General features: G+C 37.0%; 1 protein-coding gene across 1 annotated transcript in view; it reads left to right on the top strand.

Annotated features, from left to right (window-relative positions):
* LOC108767071 (rho GTPase-activating protein 20) overlaps positions 1 to 21,751 on the top strand; it is a 189,701-nt gene that overhangs the window by 30,688 nt on the left and 137,262 nt on the right. Inside the window, exons 3-4 of the mRNA XM_018516750.1 lie at positions 10,334 to 10,523; positions 10,762 to 10,946. Coding sequence (XP_018372252.1) covers positions 10,334 to 10,523; positions 10,762 to 10,946 — 375 coding nt within the window. The remainder of the gene's footprint in view (positions 1 to 10,333; positions 10,524 to 10,761; positions 10,947 to 21,751) is intronic.

Raw genomic sequence — 21,751 nt, 5'->3', positions numbered from 1 at the left:
CACACAACACAGTTTATGAATCATACGGCCGTGGATGCGCGAACCGAGACGTAAACGGAATTCCTTGCCAAACCGGGCCACGTTGAAATCGTCGTTGAATGAGGATAATCACCGCCTTCGCAGTTAAGTGTTGTTCACGCTGCTAATCTCGCAACTGCTATTAGCGCAGAAATACGATAGACACGGTGTGATGATCTAGGGGAGTGGAATTGCCTGTAGGGCCGCATGTGTCCTTAGGAATGGGGTCGTTATGCACATCTATATGTGATTCATCTAAGTCTGTCTCATCTATTACAGGAATTATGTATCACACGTCGAGAACATACCTATTGTATATGTTCTTAAAAAATATTCTTGTTATATTCGTTGAGATTAGATCGAGGTTGATATTTTAGATCATATAATTGGAATGGTAATTCTGATTTGACAAAAGATTTATATAATTCTAATAAGTTTTTCCTTGATTTATATTTTATTAAATTTCTCTACTAATTAATGTTTTTTTATTTTTTCATATTTGTGAGTGATAAATTGCTCAATATAGTATCAACTTTAATCTGTTTAATATTTTTTAATACAGTTATATATAAGAAGAAAAGTAAGAAGTACTTTCCAATGTTCTTGTTTTCCTGTACTCTCGCTTTAATAGCTCGTATTGTTCCCAACGAAGAAGCTTCCTACGTCCCTGCATCTGTGACTAGATCACATAAAGCGTAAACAGTGTCATTAAGAGCTTTAGCCTCGAAACTTAACTAGCGGAAATTCCGTTGAATTCTGCACTTCCTGTCACTCATTTTACAGGTCACAGCTTTCTACTCAGAAGAATAAAAATTGTTTTGTTATCATCGCAGCAAATTTCCGCGTATTTACTGGTGCAATTTTTAGCACAAGAGAAATCTTCTCTTCTTTTTCTTTATTTCCTCCGAATTTAGTATAAATACAGTTTCGATAAAAACATAAATTACGAAAAAGATTTTGGACCTGCGACAATAACTGACAACGGGAGGTGTACTATGGTACACTATGAAGCATGATGCTAAATCATAAAATGATAAAAGTAAACGCTAAAACATTATATATAATATATAATTTATTTTATTGATTGTCTTATATTATAGTTTGATTTATTTATATTATAAACGGTTTTATTTTTAAAGTCTTAGTTGTAATTTATTTTAATTATAACTTTTTTCCAAAGTTATATAAATCCTGATGTATACTTCTTAAATATGGAACTTTTAATTTGACTTGTTAAATCTTTGATTTTATGGGTTTTTAGTTCTGGATATATATATGTTTTATATTACTAAAATATGGAGCCATAACAATTCGTAAAATCCTATAAGTCCCGCGCGTTTTTACAAATCCTTAATTCCAGATAGCTTTAGGAATGTTATAGCTGTTTACTACCATAGATTCTATCCTTGATGCCATAAATTATATACGAAGCTTTCTACAAATCCTTGACTTTGCATATACTTTGTTTTGTAAATCCTTAAATCCTTCCCCTAATAAATCTTCACACATATATGCGCGATGTCAGTTGACATATATTTATTTCTCACAATTATCTAAAATTTTGATTCGAAATCGAGATATTGAAAATAGATCTCATGTGCTGCAATTAACTTTAATCTCGCGTGCGATCTTTCAGTGGACCGATTAGTTTCCGATTATCGCGGTCACGCTTGTCATTTGAAACGCAGAATTCCACATTCGTCGAAAATTCTCGTGTAGAACAATTTCAGTCAGGACGATGCTTTTCAAGATCACGCATGTTAAATGCAACGCACGCGGCTGAATCGATCACGCGCGCTGAATGACGATTTTTCATTCACACTTGTTCTCACGAATCCTTGTGTAGCGCACGATCGCTCTGAGCAAAAGGGATCTCTCGTCGATGCCTATATGTTCACATAGTTGCGTTCATTTGTTGTTGTAGTGGTTGGTCGCGGTTCGTTTCGATTCTTAAGCGAAAGGTGCGCGGTTCGGCGAATCGGTTGTTCGGTCGTTCCAACATGGGCGAGGCCTAGAACCTGCACATGTTCACGCAACGCGTAAAACTTTTTGCTATTCTCGTAAATACATTGACGGTAGCTTTAAACTTCACGGTGGTGACATGTGGTGGCACGTCAGCGCGGCATGTGTACCGTCTTTTTCAATGATGCAGCTTTTTTCATTCGAAATAAGATTAATTCAGTAAAATTGGATTTCTCAAATTTTTATGAAATTGATTTTTAATTAATTTTGATTCCTTGATTTATTTAATTTTTTATTGATTCTATCTATTATTTAATTATCTCGTGCAATTAATTAAAAAACGTTATATTTAATTTGTATTAATTTTTAATAATATTAATTTTTGTGTGAAAAACGCGTAAAAAAATATTAAAATACTCGATTGGTATTCTACTTTTATGTTTCATATGATTTGCTAAATATAAAGTGTGGCGCTATTCCGTTACAAGTTTTATCAGTGCATGAAATTAAGGACACGTTTCATCGCTACAAAATAGAATTTTGGTACGAACATTACGTCAGTGATGTGGCGATATTTTGAAGCGACCTATATTTTATAGACATAACTATATACATGTGTGCGCTTACACTGCAGTCCATGCCACCTCAGAGTAAATCTATATATAGTTGCCGAGAATATGGCCTTCGTTCTCTCCGTTACATGACAATCACGGCTCTCAAACTGCTAAAAACCTATTGGTTATTGACTACATTTTGGCGAAATAACGTTGTTTTGCGCGTTATTCTGATCGTAATAATAAATTACGTTGATATCACAGGCAACGAGAAAAAAATAGATATATTTTAGTTATCAACTTTTGTAATTAATCGTATATTGCTATAACTTTATTAAAAAGTCTAAGTTGCTTACAAATACTCTTGCAAATTTATCATACAATTTATCTCGAAAGTGGAATTTTCTTTATTAGTAATTCGTAATTCCGGTATGATTTCTCTTGTAAAATTAAGATTTTACTTTTACATTTTTTATTTTTTAAGTATCTTATAATTATAAATGTTCACTTCACGGTACATTAAAAATTTTTTCAAATTTATACTATATTCATCTATAATTTTTCATCTATAATTATTTGCTACGTTTATCCATGGTTATTTGTTTTACCAATATTTAATTTAAATGTAAATAATTTGTAAACTTTCTCACTCACGCGATTGGGAGCCTCTGTTATAAATTCTTACGAGACAAGTGTGACATTATCCCGACAGAGGTAACAACGTACTATAGCGAAATGCCTTGGGAGAAGTGGACTCTATCAGTCAGACAATGTTTATGAAATAATGTCGGACACACGCTTGACTCGAGTAATCATCTGCCGTGGTCATTCTATTCTAATTCTCCTCCAGCGTGGCTGAATGAATAATGACATTGGAGATGTGATTTACTAAAGTGACAAATTTAACTCGAGTAACGAGCGATGGGTGCTTAAGCAACTAGTTGTGTAAGCAGCAGGAGGCATGTACTGCAAGCGCTGGTGAACATCGAGTGGAAGCTTCTTTAGCTTCTTTGTAACCATGTAAAAAAATAATGATTAGTAATGTTATAAAATACGCTGGTAACGCAACAATCAGAACATAATTAAAAAATTTTAAATTTTGTTCAGGATGGAATTTAAGAATAAATTTTTGTTTTTATTCAAAGGTTTTTTAAGTTTACGAATATTTATTTGCTAAAGTGTTTCACATTTTATGAATTTTTATTTATATGAAATATGTAACGTCATCTCATTTGATCACAAAATCTAATTGTGTAGAAATCTGAATTTACAGTTTTACGAAGATAAAATTACGAATTTGCAATTGTATAATTTTTCAGATTTCATATTTTGAGAAAGTCTTGAGTCCCATTCGTTTACTGTAACTTCAAGTTTAGCTGCTTAATCTCAATTACGAAGATAAACGATGGGCTTTTGATGTACGCGTTTTATATAAATTTCTCTGTTAAGCACGAATATCTTGACGAATGAGTACCGTGTAGCACATTATTCAGCTTATTCCGCATTTGTACTAGTCTTCCGTTAAAAGGAAATTTTACATGCACACACATACATGGAAAATTGTATCACGAAGATTTCGGTCTCTTGCAATATCTATGTGCGTTCTAATGCACAAAACGATTAGTGGTTTCTTGTGCATTATCTCGGAGCAAATTTTCCGCAGTCCATCTCCTGATGAAATTAATCGCAACCGCTCGATTCCTCCTCTCGATCTCGGTAACGGACTTGGCAATTTTAATTATAATAGACTTAGGTCATAAAATATTTGTTCTAATTTTTAGTAAATATTTGTATTATAAATAAAATAAGTATAAGTAATTTTTACTTTTCTAATATTTAATTCATTTATGTACGATATTTTGAATAACGTTGAAAACAGGCGGATATTCATAATCCATTTTTATTTTAAGATTGTCTTAAGTAATATCTTAAGATATTAATACGGTTTTGTGACTGATTTATGACACCTTAAGACCGTACTGAAGACGATCTTAAATATAAGAATCGATGAATATAGGTTATTTCAGATTTTCTTATTAATTTGTCTCTTCGTTCTTATTGCGGTTTAATAATAGTATGGAAAATAATTGTTTAATTAAATAAGATTTGGATTCTTTTAATTGTAAGTTTTTTTTCGTATATTATCGTAGGGAATATTTTAGAGCTCGAGACTATGTTGGGAGTTCTAAATTCACTACTGCTCACGCAAAACAGTCCACTCTCTTCCGTCTCGGCAAAATGCCCTGGCCTGTGATCGATGTAACGACGCTCATTGTCTGGTAATGAGGTTGGGAGGGACAGGATGCTCGTGCATGCGCGTTTCGTATCGAACCAAGTACTATACATACACACGGACACGTACTTGCCTATTTAACGCAGCCGATCCATCATCTGTTACGACGGGCAAAAAAACAACAAATGTGTTCGAAGAGTCCGTTTTATTGGTCCGCGTACTCGTGCAAGTATATCCGTAAATTCCGCGGAGCACGCGTCCGCGATCATTGAATCGCGACTCTGCTGTCGATTATACATGTCATATAGACGCGATTCATGCTTGTACATCATGCACACGGTGCGTCGATCGCGGTACTACATTACGGGGAAAGTGCAACGACATCGACAGGTGATTCACCAAACAATGAAGAGCGATACGTCGAACGGCGGCGACGGATTCGCGGATAGATTAGTTCGACGCGCTGCACGATATGATCTCCTTTCGATCGTATCCCGATTCGAAACGCAAATCTTGTAGATCTTTTCAACTCGTCGGGAAAAACCTTGCGAAATGTTGACCGAAAAGAATGCGGGTGCGGTGTCGTTTCGCGCATACGAAATCACTGGGCCGAATAATTGGACGAAGAGGCGGCGTGCCGAGAAGAAAGTAAATTCTGGGAGCCAATCTGAAAGAATCATTTCCGGCTAGTCAAATGAGCCGCATCGTTCGTTCGACACGTCCATTCAATTGTTACCTTTCCTTCACAAATACTTGAATCTTTCTACCAAGAATCTTTCTATTGAAAATCTTGTTTTGTCACTCTAGACTGTAGACAATTTAAAAAACAGATGAAAATGTCAATTGCCTTCAGTTTTATATATTTATGAATCAATTGTTCTTTTATTCCATTTTATAACTACTGGACTTTAAATGGTACGCGCGTTTGCAAAGAGATTATTTATTCTCTTGAGAATTTAATTGTTTAATATACTATATGGATTCAATACTATATATATATCACAAATAACGTATAATAATTTTGGGTATATACAGTTATACGAAACTGTCTGGACAGTGCGCCATTATATCGATTATTTAAAACTGTCTTTCAGTTAAAAATTGTAGTTGTTGACATATTTTATACATTTTGTTGGACAACTACGTTTGCCCTATATTGTTGCTCAATTTTTTATTTTTTCCTAATTTATGCAAATTATTATTTATTAGATTATCTCTATTAATGTTTAAAATGAAAACTATCAACGACATATACATTGAATGTTATTTTTGTTTGATATCTTCCTTCAACGCGATAATCATAATTGTAATACTATTTGAAAATTTTCAATACTCTTATAAAAGAAGAATATTCGTTAGTTTATTTTTTATTGATTATGGCAATACTCGAGATTTTTTTAAAAGACAACTAACATTCATGCTAACGTTTATGCTGATCGATTTGTAATATTATTATTCTCTTAATCTTTCGCGGAAAAGAGGCGAAGAGAATAGAAAGGACTTAAGTGCTTGAAAAAAGATGATTGAATAAAAAAAGAAGATGGAGAAAGATAGAAAAAAAAAGAGGAAAAAGAGAGAGAAATGATGAGGAGGGATGTAAGTGCTATGTACGTTGGAGTAAGGGAGAGACGTAGACCGGTATAATTATGCAATTTAGATTCAGCTTTACGATTCCGGTTTGGCTTTATTAAAAGCGAGAGTGGACGCGCGGTCTCCTCTCTCCGATCGAGAGTACGTACGTGTGTGTGCGTCGCCAAGGGAAGGGATAACGCGTTCTCCGCATAAATACAACATCGGAGAATCCCGCGAGGACATTACTCCCCGAGACGCTGCCATGAATCTTCTCGACGACGCGCGTTATACTCGCGAATTTGGTAAGTTCGCGCAATATCTCTTGCAGATAAGAATTACAGGAAAGAATTACGGTTACACATATATCGCGTGCGTACATAATATAGGATGAGAATACTCGAAAGAGATGGATATACATATCGATAGCGGGATGAAGAGGAATCGAGTACGTATAACGTTATATACAGTCAGACTGATGAAATGCAAGTCACAGATAACTAGACAGAGAAAATACACACTTGAATTTTCTTTCGTCGCGAATGCGAAATCATATGACTAACGATGCACGACGATTCAACGACTCATCGTCGTTACGTCGTTTTAACGAGTTCAATGCTGTTACGGGGTCACGGATGACCAACACTTTCGCCAGTATCGTGGGAATCATTAGTGACTGGCAGTTATACAGAGAATGTCTCAGATCGAACGATATTTTAACAATAGACTGACTTTTTCATTGTTTCATTAATTTATTATTGTAATCGTTTCAGTAAAAAACTTCAGCTGTTACGAAATAATCCATGAGAATCTTATTATTAGCACAGTATAATTTTTATTAGAGGACATAGCTTCAACGTAGATACATATTATTTTTAATTCTCAACTTGTATATTTTAATTACTCTTTGAAATTTTTCTTTTGGAACTAAAATGAATTGTTGTATCACAGTTCTCATAGCAATGATATTAATGTAAATGATTTTATAATTTGACAGTTAATAGATACTATCTGATTCTAACTGATAATTAATTCTTTTTTCCATAAAGGTAAAGTCACGCGATATTCACGCAACTTAAACACACATTGACGGCTCGAAAATAAACATACTCGTATGTGCGAATATGCAGGGATTAGAAAATTGCCACGAAGTCCGTTACAACGGCGTGACGGCGCGAGCCGTTAATTAATAATAAGACTCTTTTAACGCGGCGACCCACTTCGTATTATTACATCCGTCTGGATCTGGCCGAAAAGAATGCGCTTATCTTTTCATTACGTATGTTGTATGTAAATCGGGGGAAAACGTCGAATGTCTGACTCGGCTGCATCATATTAAAAAAGCGGAAGGGAAAAATTGCAGTCTGATTAACGGTATACTTAAAGTGTAAGCCTCCTTACTGCCGGATTCCACCGAATCATAGCGATCGTATCGTCGATCCTGGGGATAATGCGATCGTAACGTATCATCTTCCTTAATTTATCTTGTTCTTTCTCTTCTCCTGCCCTTCCTCGACACGAGACAACGATTATTCGAACATGAAAGGAACTTTGTGTACCCGCGATTAGAAACAAATTGGCGTCTGATGTCGGGGAGATTGGATAGCTCAGTGCTAGAATAGTTGCTTGTCAAATAAAAAATCTGGATTCGATTCCCGGAATTATCCCATACGTGTATAATATTAGAAACTTCAGTTAGAGACTTCAAGTGATTATTTTGTTGGAATAGAAACAAAGTATATTAGAAATATGAACTCTTGATTCCAAGATAACTAAAGATAAATAAATGTAAATTTGAATGTAAGCAGATTTAAATATAATCGCAAATCAGTTGTACTATTCTTTTCTCCAAATTCGATAAATTATTGATATGTAAAAATTTGTAGATGTCAAACTGAGATTTTTAGTCTGGTAATGCTTCAATAATTCTACTATTATAGTAATTATCCATATTGCAAAAATACTATTAAATTGCATTGTCGATGTTATAGGGGCATCGATAAATTGTCACCGATGGCATAAGGTTACTCATAAGATTGTAAACTAAGGTTGGGCGGGCAACAAGCAACGGTAATGCGACGAAGAATTACATTCCCGTTCATTGATTAAGATGCTTCAGCCTCACTCATTTAATTATGAAAATGGTCGTTTGTTACGTAACATAAGAACGATTTGTTATCCTAACCTTCGATTCCCAGTGTCATATTATGTAACGGTCGAATAATCTTGCGATTTATATAATATTAGAACTGGACTCTTATCTGTCATTACAGTTATCTAAGTGTAAACTTCTAATGGTTTTGAATCAAAGAGAAAGTTTAAGAAATAATGCACATATCAAATTTAAGAAGTAACGCAGAAACTTTAATTAATATTATTTTAAATTCTAATGATAATTTGAGGAAAGGTAAAAAATTCTTATTGATGAAAACATTTTTGAAATCTTATGGAAATTGTTCTATTTTCTTTTTACTGTTATTTTATACTAGATGTTTATCTTGAAATTTCAAAGATTAATGCTTAGAATAGCAACATGAAAACGAACTTTCGTTTGTCTTTTCTACGAAGACAAATTTTCTATGAAAAATATACATATGTATATTTTAGAATCTGTGAAATTAGCGCATTCTTTTAATATAAAAAAAATATTGACATTTTTAGTAGCATTCTCTCTCTCTCTCTCCATAGTTGTACAGTTATAAAAATTAAAAAAAGTTCCGCCTGTTTTATATCGAAAAACCAAAATTGAAGATATAGTGCGCTAATTTCGCGAATCTAACACGATACTTCTTCGCTAAAGTCCACGAAAAAGATAAATATTTTCACTTGTAACTACCTTAGACGCCTGGAATGACCCAGAACGATGTTTCTATTTAAAGGGTATTCGCGTGGCTGCGGTGTTCACGCGAACCGAGCGAGTCCCGTGGACCTCTCTAGTGGCAAGTCGCCACAACACCTTAAACATAAAAGGCAGCATGACACTTGCAGAAAAAGTGGAAAAACAATAGAATACACAATACGATTACTTGTTTGAATATTGTACGCACGTCTAAAGATTCGAAAGAGTTAATTTATACTTTAAGAAGCTCTTGGTTTCAACTGACAACTCCATCACCTCCAGGTCGTTAAATCGTGAATTTGCTGTGTAAGAAAACAACTGTACTTCCACTGCATCTTGTACGTATACCAGAATTTCTGAAGAATTCGTGCGAATTATGGCCGCGCAATTATCATATTATAAATATTCATATGCAACGTGAACGTTTGGGGAGTCGCCCTGTGTACGAATTGGTGGACCGCGAGGGGCCACTGAAAGGTCGACGTACGATCTTCTGCAATGTAGATTTTCGGACCCTCGAAATTTATCTGATCCCCCTTTACACCGCTGCATTGTCAGATCGTAAATATCGCGCGGATCCGGTTTAATTATGCGCTGTTTTCGCGTTCCTCAACCGAGATTTCGGTGATTAACCCGCCGAGGCTACCGTGCGAAGTTATGGGATGTCCGGTCCCAACATCCGACGCTTTTTACAAGGCGAGTCTTCCCCCGTGTAATTAGGACATTCCGAACTTTTCGTCTCGCGAGCAGACCGGTCTTCCTCGTACAAAGGAGATTTCATCAAATCAATTTTGCAGAAAATATCTAATTTTCTGACGTATTTAACAGATGGTTTTGTTGGTTTCGGCTATTTTTGGATTTCGTTAATTTAATGTGATTTGCCTCTGTCATTAATTGTACTTAGAAGTGAGATAACAAGTATGAATTTCTATCGTTTATTTATTTGATAAAGTGTAATTGCGGGTTACATGTAAATTACGTAAATTACAAGTTCTGTGAAGTTATGTTAACGTCTTTCGAAATATATAAGGAACTAAAAATTTTGGGGGAAGAATTCTATCCATGCACCGAAATAAATAAATTCAATAATCGTTTGATTCGAGAATAATTAACAATATTCTTGTGCAATAATTTGTTTTTTTTTTTTATTAATTACAGTTATCAGCTTCATCGCCTGGAGCTATTTCTTCTGTGGTCGCCCCGATACTTTTGAAATATCGCGTTTGCAGACCTCGATTGCTGCTTGCTGGTTCAAGGGCTGAAGTCGATCCTGCGGCCGATGTAGCTCTTCTACATGGCGAAGTTTTACTTATCGAGGATTCTGCAAGACAATTCAACGCAATCGGAGGTAATTAATCCTTGCTTTTTCCGTATTTTACATACAACCTTGATTTCTTTTACATCATATAATTTCTTGATTTTAAGAAATTATATGATGTAAGAGAAATGAAGTTTGTTAAATTGTCACTTAAAGGTTTAATTAAGATTTATAGTATAAGATATATATTTATTTAATTATTATCCATGTGAAGACGATCGCTGATATAATATCATTCTGACGAAATTGAATTGAAATTGTTTCGCAGACACAGATCGCAGGTATAGAGCTACAGAGAAGTTGTTGCACGCGGAAGAAGAGTATCATGAAGTATTGTGCAGCGCCAAAGAATTATACGCACGTCCGTTGGCACGGAGTTACCCCGAATTTCATGATGTTATCTTTCAACCTATCGCAGATCTGTCGCGAGTCAGCGCAGAGCATTGTCAGAGGGTGAGTAATACAAATTACGTTACAATGCAAATTTGGCATCTTGAGTTCGAGACGACATATGTAAAGTTGTAAGAGAACTTTGAAATATTGAATCGCGTGAAATATCTGAAAAGATACATAAGATTAAATATAAGTGCGAGATCTACGGTTTGCGCTATACGTTACTGAACGCATGAGCATTCTTATCGACGGATTAGACCCGAGTAAATGAAAGTACGTTGAGCAACTCCGTGGGAGATGGCGGCACGTGAACTGACTTACCTTGCTAGACACCTGTTACTTTTGCGAAACCTTTCTCCATCCATCGTGTGTCACAATTCATAGCACGAGTCACCGCAACCTTTCCGAGAGAAACAGAAAAAATATGACAAATGCTAAGGCCTGGTACTACCAATGTAATATTAACTTTAATCTTGGTTCAACTCTGTCATGTTTTTTTAATTCTAAGAATTACATTGATGAAACCAGGTATAAAATGGTTGAATGTACTCTAAATGGTTGAAACTGCGATAAGTCGGACATCAGTATGACCCCTGATATTACTGATCCTTCCTTCTATCGATATTTTAAAAATCAATCATTATTTAATAAAACTAGTATGAAGTGTTTTTATATGTACGATTTTATTATTAAATGTTTTAGTGATCGAGCCTTGAATAAAAATGTTTAAATAATGTTTTAAGATCAAATGAAAGTAGAAAGTATCGGTGTAGTATTGATGTTAAATTCACAAAAATCATTTTTATTCGTTTATTATCGAGAAATTATCAATGCTTCGATATAGAAATCGTAATCGAGAGAAAGTATACATTCTTGTACAAAGCAAAAAATGAATACTACGATATGCCTATCTACTTGCCATATTGAATGTACATGGTTCCAGTTAAATGTAAATTGCATATAGTTATAGACAATCTCAGAATATAATGTCTATTTAAATTATAATTCATCACAGGCTATCATTTTTAAATAAAAAAGTGCGATGTTGCTGCAGCAATAGCTATATTTTTCAAGAGCAATTAGCTCGCGATAGCAAAAACTTTTGAATTGGGTAACTTTCTGTCATGTCTCATTTTCATTTAAACTTGCAACTGCGGATCAATAAGTCAAAGTTCAATCTCAAAGCCACGTAAGTTGGTTTCATGAATTTAGAAAAATAAGTCGACAGCTGACAGTGCGTACGAATATATGCTGATAAACGGATGCGATTTCTGGTCCCGATCCCATTCAACAGCGGCAACCGCAGTAGGATCCACATACATATAGCGCAACAGTGTTTTCTTTAGGGACAATAAAGAGAGGATGCCTGTCCTTCGGATGTAAATACAAAGCCGCGCCGGCGGAGAGCTGGCTAACGAGTCGGGATGAGCGATGACGGTGGTTAGCACCCTCATAAATATTGACTTTTACAAGACGACGAGCGGCGTATGTACGGGTCTCGAATCGCGACGACGGCACTACCTTAGTACCTTGGAGGCTGCGCCTCGCAAGCAACAACCTCGTAAAGTGAAAAACGTCCGCGGAGATCGTTGCGCGGGATTCGCGAGGCGAAACCGAGGGTGGAAACGCCTACCTTCTTTATTCTGCGCGCTCAACATTGCGGCCATCAATAACAAAGTTGCTGTGCAGATTGCAAAAACGCCGCAAAAATCGGAGGTCTCTCTCTCTCTCTCTCGTGCTCCCCCTGTTCCTCCATATCTCTCTATTTCTCTCTCGATTTTCCCTCGCGGTGAATTGTGTTCGCGTTCGGGGATCCTGTACCGAGAGAGAGAGAGAGAGAGAGAGAGAGATTATTGCGGGCCGCCGGATATTAATTGCAGCGACTTATGATCTCCTACGCTACATTCGTTTTATTTTCGTCCTGACTCGGGCGGAGTGACGTTTTAAGCGGTGCTAACGGCGGCAGACCTTGGACCAGCGTGCGGTACGATTTACATTTTATTTTAATGAGCGCATTAAATGGTTATCGGTTACTTCGATCGGTCTGTTCGTAACCGTCGCCGTTCGCAGAGATGATAATTTCGAGAGAAAAATTTCACTCTGATGGGGGATGCTACATGCGACCTTCGTTCTCGTGACTGGCCAACTTCCTTTTAGGGCGAACATCATGATTAAGACGCTATCTTCGCTGCGGACTTGACTTTTGTGAATCGTAATCGACAGATCGGATCTCCTTGAGTTTGCATCCGAATTGAGTCATAAACAACTAACAATAATAAGAATAGCTACAATAATAATAACAATTTATTATAGGTATATTAGCCATTACAAACAATTACTTTTTATTAATGATATTTCCCTATGATTCATTATACGATTAATGTGCATTCTGAATTCTAATAACATATAAATATAACGCATATAATATGATTTTATTTCTTTGTTAAGTAAAACTTTTTTAAGCTCATATATTTTAAATTATTACAATTAAATTAAATTTAATATCAAGCTTTTTTCTAAGTTAAAGCAATAACTTGTTGCGTAATATTAGTAACGAATTATTAATTATATAAGATCGATGAACATTTGTTGCTTAATTCTCGTATAATAAAGCGACGTTCTATCTTGATCGAATTTTGAATAGAAAACGCTATACGGGTGAAACTGGTTTAATTTGATTGAGGGAAGCGCAAGCCAAACTTTGTATTTCACGTGGAGATTTAGCGCGGAGCGTTTACTAAATTTTAGTGTTGTAAAGATGGTGTTGCGCCTTGCGGGTTTCTTGACGCGACACAAAAGTGAGCGGCCTAAACCGCAGGTTAATTAGCGAAAACGCTCGAGATCGTTCTCGCCGTTCTCGAGGAGAGCATCACGACCAATCTTTTCCGTCTTCGTCGTATATACACGTCGCTCGCTTCTTCCCGAAGTGCTCTTTTTATTCGCAACCCGTTGCCTGTTCCTCGCTGCTGCAATTTCACTTTGGAGGCACCTCGTGGTCACTGAGAGGGCAATTAGAAGCAATCGCGCATCTGGAAGGCGAAGGAGAGACGTTTGTCTACCTTTCCTCCTCTCTCCTTTCGTCTCTCTTTTTCTTTTCTTTCACCCTTTTTTCTTTTCTCCTCCTTGATAGACACGGGAATAACAGAGGCGTTTCTGCTTTATTTGTCTCTTCAAGTAGCTTCAAAAGGATTCTTCCTGGAGGTGGAACTGACGAGAAAATGTCCCTTCGGCACTGCTCCCTTAATCTTTCGCGGTCGACTATATCGACGGAGATAAACATATTTGATGTAGAATTTGTTTAGATCAATTTTCGATTGATTATGTTTTTCATATTGATTGATACGTTTTCATATTTTTTGACATAAATATTTAAAATTGAAGTCGTCACATTTGCTGTTTAATTCTGCTACATATTCAAGTAAATTTTTACGAAATTACTTTTTGATGAGTTTAATTTTTTTCAAGTGTATACATTATAAAACAAATCTTTCAGTTAAATTATTTGGATCACTATAGTGTTAAAAGATAGTTTGAATAAATATGTCGAAATAATTTCTTTCGGCGAGTAAAAACAATTTGAGCATGCGATAATTCAGAAATTCGATAATGATCTTCCGAGGAGAAATCCTTAGCAAGCGCCATTCGAAGTTTCGTTAGTTCTTCATCAAAGAAGTTTCAGTCGCAGCGAGCATCTTTTTTATCGAATCCTTGTTATTTTGACTGACGAGTCCAGAATTTTGAAGAGATAGAAAAAGAGAAAGGGAAGGACGGCCCGCAGCCGCGTGCTCTTTGTCCTGTTCTCGCTCGTTGCATCGCCGCTGTCGTAAATTACGTTTTTGTCCATTGCAACGCAACGCTACAGCAGTCGTGGTCGGCCGTTGCGGTGATGCAATGGAGAGGAGCTTAATACGACGGCTTCCGCGCGATGCTGTGCGACGCGATGCGATGCGATGCTGCAGGTGCGTCGCGCGAGAAACGCGCTGCCGCGTCGCGTCGCGTCGCGTCGTTCCGCGAGAATGCGGCGCGACGCGTCATCCGGAGACCAACGCCCTTCTGCATCGTTTGTATTTTTGCGAGCATGTGAGGCGATTAACTTATTTACCGCGGCAGCAGCAGCGGTAATTAATTCGCTTGGGAATCGTAGTTTCAGGAGATCGGTCGGGCAGAGATTAATTGCCGCGATTGCGGCCGCGCCGCGATGCGCCGTGATGCACGGTCCGCTTTCGCACGTTTTACCTCTTCACATCGCGCACATCCGCAGTAGTAACGCATGACTTAACAGTCTATCGAGTTTGTTCAATTTTTACTTTAATCTTTTCCATTCTAATATTGAGAAAATATACTTTTTTTTGGAGAAAGACCTACTTTTAATCACGATTCTTTTTAATTCTTGTTTTCATTAATTAAAAATTTTTTATGACATTGTGTTATATTGGCAAATGAAAGTTTAAAACAGTTATATTTAAATTTATACTCCCTCTCTTTTCTTTCTCAGATTTGAGATAATATTGAATTTACAACACGTAACGTTTTTTTAAGTATTAAAAAAGGGAATTAATGGCTCTCAAAGATTGTTTAAGAAAACAAATTGCAATTAAGACTCGTTAAAAACTTAATGGATTGCGCACGCATCTGTATTGTGGAAAGCTGGTGAAACCGAGTGTTCCAAAGTTGATAAAATAACGGACGAAAAATTTGCGCGCTACGCCATCGGTCAGGCCGGTTGAAGGTGGACGGGCACTGCACAGGTGCAGGGCAATGCCTCCTCTTCGTCGGTCAGAGCGCGCGAGAATGTGAAAGCTGCACCTGAAACCGGCGGTTTTGCACTGAGCGCGATGACGCGTTTTGCCCGGATCGCTCTTCTTGCGTCCCGTTGTTGGAAGATTGCGGTGAGAGTCGACCGACGGATTCGCGTGTTTCGGGAATCGTACACGTGGTGAGACAAGGCGAGACGAAACGAGGCGTGGCGGGGCGAGCGAGCATTCCAGTCGTTGATCAATTTCAGTGAAAACCTTGACCCACCGATTTATCCGGAAGTCCTTCCACTTCGTCGCGGTGAGGAATTGATTCAATTTCGTTTTTGGAGCGCGATGAATTAGCAGTTTATCTATATAGAGCGCAAATTGCTTCTCGTTAATGTCACACCTTGATCGAACAGTTGTCCTGGTACGACTTTAAATCTTAATCAGAATCGCTGACATCCATTCAAGTGACATCTGATGAAGTTTTTATGGATTATATAGCTATTTTCTTATTAAATAAATTGTAGCAGAAAAACGAATTATGGTTGCAAAAGGAAATCATCGTATTCTCCAATCAACTTGACATTTAAAAAATGTTATTTAATAGCGATATTTATCATGCTTAACTGCAAAACAATTCATGCCATAATTCATATTTGATTTTGAGAAATTGACTAGACTGAGAATTATAAACACGGGTAATTTTATTCGCATTAAGACGATGCTTGCTGTAATCGATCTTGTTTTTTCTCGTATTTTCCGTTTGTAGTGAAAAAAGATATGGCGCAGTGGAAAGTGGAACACCTACGGCTATGCGAAAGGAGGAAAAGGGTCGGATGTACCTTAAAGAAAGTAAATGATCGTTGTCATGGTATTTATCGGGAAAGTGAACGGGGATACGAGATCGCCGGATCGCCGAGAATGGTTTTGATTTCATCGTCTAAAATCTCATTTTTTAATACAAGAGAAAGATGAGGACAGATATTTCTCAGAATTGAATTCCTATTCGCTAAATGTGACACACGACAGACAACTCGTCTTTTGTAAGACGTCAATTTATATTTTTAAGTATTTTAGACTCGTATAAACTCTACATTATATCTTTTTATTGTACAATCTTTTTGTAATTATTTTAGTTTTATAAATTATGGTACATAGAAATATTTTATAAAAAAGATGAAAACTGTTTTCAAGAACATCTTTTTTCTAACCTATTTTAATGACAGAATTTTAAATCTATTTGCTCAATTTTACCAAATTTAGTTCATTTTGTAATATATAAAGTAGCAACAGAAAAATGTGTTCTTTGATTGCCGTTTTAGTCGTCAGGTTTCCATCGTTTGTTGTCAGTGCGAGGTCAACGATTCGATTGCTAATAATTAGATTGAAAGCGGCACGTCTAAAGACCTCCGTCGTTTCCTTATTCATTGGCAACGACACTCGCTGGCAAGACTGGCTGTAAAAATCTAATTCAAACGACACCGCGGCGCGGCGCAGAAATTACTCATGCTTAATATGAATCTTACAATACCATTTTTTGTTATTATTTCCTCGGTTTCTCTATCAATCGCAAACTTATAAAGATCATTAGAGATTATGCGAAAGTATACATCATGTTGGTCATCTCGGAAGGCGGTTTAATAACCCGATTCTCTGTTCGCCTTCGTCTTAGATTATTAGTTGCAACACCGACAAAGAAATTCCATTCGTTAGATTATGTGTATCATAACGCGAGTCTGCGTGAGCTTTTAGTGCGAGGATAAGGAAGCGGCTGGGAATGCAACTGTAGAAAGAAGCCAGGCAAGAGATATAAAAAAGATCCGTCGCCGGAAGGCTTAATCGCACCTTGGAGCCGCGCCTTTTAGTGACGACACTTATTTTTAACGTGCCTTCGCCATCGTGGACAAGGCTTGTGGAACTAACAGAGAATACCCGACGACAGTATCGAAAAAATGATAAATGTCCCTATTCGACGATTCGTCCGTGTCCCATCGCTAATGGGACCATCCTTATCATTTCTGCGAGTTGCCAATTTTTTTTTCTTCTTCTTCAATCGTTTGAAGGACAAAACCTTAGAGAGAATGAAAAATGAGCTATTTTGTATTCTTCGGTCCTCCTTTTCTTAGAAGCTATTAGTTGGATTTATAAAAGGATTTATAATAGAAAATTGTTTTTCCACGGTCATATATAACTAAAATATACATTAATATTGCTCCTTGTCAAATCCGATGATTCTTCAGTAGAATTTTACGAGTGAATAAATCACAGCCGCTAATCTTACAGATAAAACAGTTTAAAAATTATTTTATTCGAGTTAATTCAAGGGAGGATGATTCAAGCAATTCTATAAATCATAACGACCGTTTGCAAATGTTTAGTATCGTAGAATTTTTGCAATCTGGTTGTTGCTAAACTCAAAGGCGCAAAATGCGCGTAATAAGGAGCGATGTACAGTCGGTTGAAATACGTTGTGTGAAGGCTCAGAAAGCCGCCCGACCATGTTTCGTAGCGAGTTAGTTACAGTTAGTCCAATACGTGGTCTTTCACACGTCACACGTTTCGTTCGGTGAACGCATTCAGTTTTAAAGCTCACTGGCGCATCGCGAAACTAGAGACCACCAAAGGATTAGAATTCTCACGAGAAGCATACCGCTGCGTAATAGCTGTACATGGATAATTTATAAGGTGATCACACTCGTGACTAATCATTCCAGTGTATGCACACTGAATGAACGTATCTTGACGCATAATCTGTACTCACCAGTAGACATACTGTTACACTTTGGTTTTTAAATTTCTCTAAAATTTTAGAAATCTCCTTTTGGCGTAGAAGAAAGAAAAAAATTGTTAAAAAATATCTATTTATACAGGTAATAATTAGAAAGATAATTATATTTCCCTATCACTGTTTTTCATACGGATCCTTTACTTGTTCCTTAATTTAATTTTTTCATGATTTTGTTTTTAATGTTTCAATACATAATTTCTTTTCAATGTTAATTTCATTACTAATACGATCAAATATCTTTTATCTATAATATATCAAAATTTAAGACAATTTTTTCCTTACCAATTTTTTATGCTCGAGGCTCTCGCTCTACGTTAGCTAAATGCAGAATGTTGTTCGTGTCTGTTGGTCGATCCTGTACATTAATCAAATTCGCGATCTCTCAACGAACGCCCTAGGAAATCGCGTTGAAACGTTCTCACCGGCGCGGCGCGCTTTAACCTGAGACAGGAGAAAGTGCGTTTCGTGGTATACACGCGCTCGCATATTTCGTACGAAAAAAAGAGCAGAGGAGGAGGAAGAGGAAATACGAGACTTCTTCCTTCTGATCTTTCGATCTAAGACGAAATAGACAACCTTTAATCACTGTCTTCTCTAATCACCGTGATATGTTAATTTTGCAGGGTTTCGTGACAGATCGACTGCGATTTCTGATATGATTATTTGATGAGGATTTTTGAAATCGAGCATAGTTTTGATCCGAATCTTAAAATTTACCTTCGCTTATGATATAATAGAATTCCATTACGCAGACATTCGTTTATCGACATCGCGAATTGAAGGCGAGATTCTATCGAATGATGCAGCAATAAACAGATCTTATATCCCGGATCTATAAATCTCTGCTTTCTCACAAATTTCTCTTCCGGTTTCTCTGCGGCGATATTTCTCGATACCAATGATATATTGTGTCATACATCATCGTACGTTTTGTATGTAGATCTTTGATTCTACGGTGTAATCTTGTTTCGCGGATCCCACGTTTTCGTTTTTCCAGGCGTTTATTAAACAGAGATTTCCCGATATGCAAAGTTTGATAAAAAAAATTCGTACGGTTACAAAGTAGTCCAGGCATGGTTAATCGTCAGCGATATCATTGGCATTACTTGCACACGCCCATGTTACCATTGTATGCGATCAAACATTGCGCTCGCGATAATCCCGTATGGAATTCGCATTGCATTGGCGGCGAATTCCGCTACCTTTTTCTAGGGGTAGCAGAACACACAAGGTTGGACGATAAATATCATTTCCACGAGCAGCCAGCAATATAATTTTTAACTATCTATGTGTAATATATCTTAAATTATGTTAAGAAATAATTTTCGTAGAAGAATAAAAATATCTGTAACTCTTAAAGAGAATAAATTAGAGGATTAGATTATTTTCTTTTTGTTATATTAGCAAAAATTATAATTCTAGTTAAGATAACCAAAACTTTGATCGATATGATTAGAATCTTCTGGTTCGCTGCTTTTCAACCGAAAATTTGTCTTTGCATAGAAGATCTTGAATCTATTCTGAACTTTATTTTATGAAGCAACAATTTATCTTGTACGAATGGCATCGCTTCTCGTAATGAATTCAAGAAGTGCCACAAGCATTCTTATGCTACACGATTTCCGCCGCCCATGTCGTATTGCATTCCGGGTACATACGTCATGTGTGCATCATCGTTCGCGTTTTCTCCCGTTGCTTTCCGCATCGCGGCTCACTCTTCTCGACAGGCTCCGGCGGGTAGAGAAGGGCGATTCCTCGATGGCGAGATCGAGCAAGGCGGCCTTACAACATTATTAAAGCGTAAGTAAAAGCCGCCGATCAGTCGTGCAGAAAGGGACGGGCGACCGGCGGGCCGGAAAGAGACTCTTTTTTTTTTTTCTTTACGAGGGACGCGCAAATCTACTTTCTCCGATGCGTGTCCACATGGTAAACGGCTACGAAGACGAGCATCGTTGCTCAGAATCGTTGTTTCATTCGGCAGTCAAGCGTTAAGGAGAGACGTACATCCGGCGCACGTGGCTGCCGTGGATCATGGATTCGACAGGATTGTCGAACACGTACGGCAATGAGAAATGTCCTTTTGTTTTTTCGCAACACGTAAATAATACGAATTTTAAGATAATTCTGATTTTTCAGTAATCAGATTGATATTTCTGTTAATTTTATTCACTAACACGAATGCCGTGTCCTTTATTCAATAAATCATCGAAAAATTGTTCCAAATTATAACTCTCGATTTTTTAAATCTTACTATATCCTAATTATCTTGCAATTACATTTATATGTACGTATTTTATGAAGTGTCATACCTTGACAAACTGGATTCTATGAAATTACGATGTCGTATCATTCGGCGAATGACCACGATCAATGTGTTAAATGTTAATCACACGTTACGATCAATAAGTTACGTCTTTTCCATTAGCAGAGGATGATAGTTAAATACGACAAAAATGATCAAATTTACCGTAACCTGATTGTGAGCTCACTATTCTTTCATCGTGTTGTAACGGGAAGAGAACTGTTTATCCTCTTGATGGCATATACGTTATTTAATTTAATTGCTCCAGTGAGATATCAAGATGAAACGTTCGATTATACATTAATAAAACGCGACAAAACTTTTGGTCGTGTGTGGATAGCCGATGAATCAAACATGTAGAAAGTATAGATGTCGCAGGTCGTATGATCTTGTATATCGATCGTCAATCACTCAGAAAGGAAAGAAAAAGGGGCGGGAGGAAGAGAGAAAAGAATACGAGACGTGTGACCAATAGTGACCATCCTGGCGACTATAAAATAATAATGGGATAAATAAAACGCATACATACAATATATATATATATATATACATATTCGCATAGTAAGTCCCTAATAACGTGGAGGAATTCGATCTGCTTTTTTTGGGTACGCCTCCGCTCGCATACTCGTCGTCGTCGTCCTAGATGGGCGGTATAGGGCCGAAGGGACGGGCGTGCGCGTGCGACGTATAATTAAAACCGCCTCCGAGGAATGCGCATCTGCGTATCCGCGCCATCCGCGCGACGCGGACGGAGGACGGAGAGGAGCAGCACGAGCGAAAAATTGCCCATGGTGTCCATCGCCGACCGAGATTATCGATAATCGAACGTCCATCACTATTCAGGGAATAGAAGAGCCGCGGCCATTGCCTTTGGTTGTTCATATATACATAGTGTTGTTCCGCGTCTCGCGATTCCAGTTTCAGGACAGCTAAATTTTTTTCCAAGTCAGTTCGCGATTTGACTCGGATTTCCGTTTCGCGAGATGCTGACTAGGAAAGAACTCGATCTCGGATTCGTCTTAAGTTTTTTTAT

The sequence above is a fragment of the Trachymyrmex cornetzi genome, unplaced genomic scaffold, assembly GCF_001594075.2.
Source record: "Trachymyrmex cornetzi isolate Tcor2-1 unplaced genomic scaffold, Tcor1.1 scaffold646, whole genome shotgun sequence".
Classification (NCBI taxonomy): domain Eukaryota; kingdom Metazoa; phylum Arthropoda; class Insecta; order Hymenoptera; family Formicidae; genus Trachymyrmex; species Trachymyrmex cornetzi.
The sequence above is the reverse complement of the archived record's forward strand: the minus strand, read 5'-3'. Positions and strand labels throughout refer to the sequence as shown.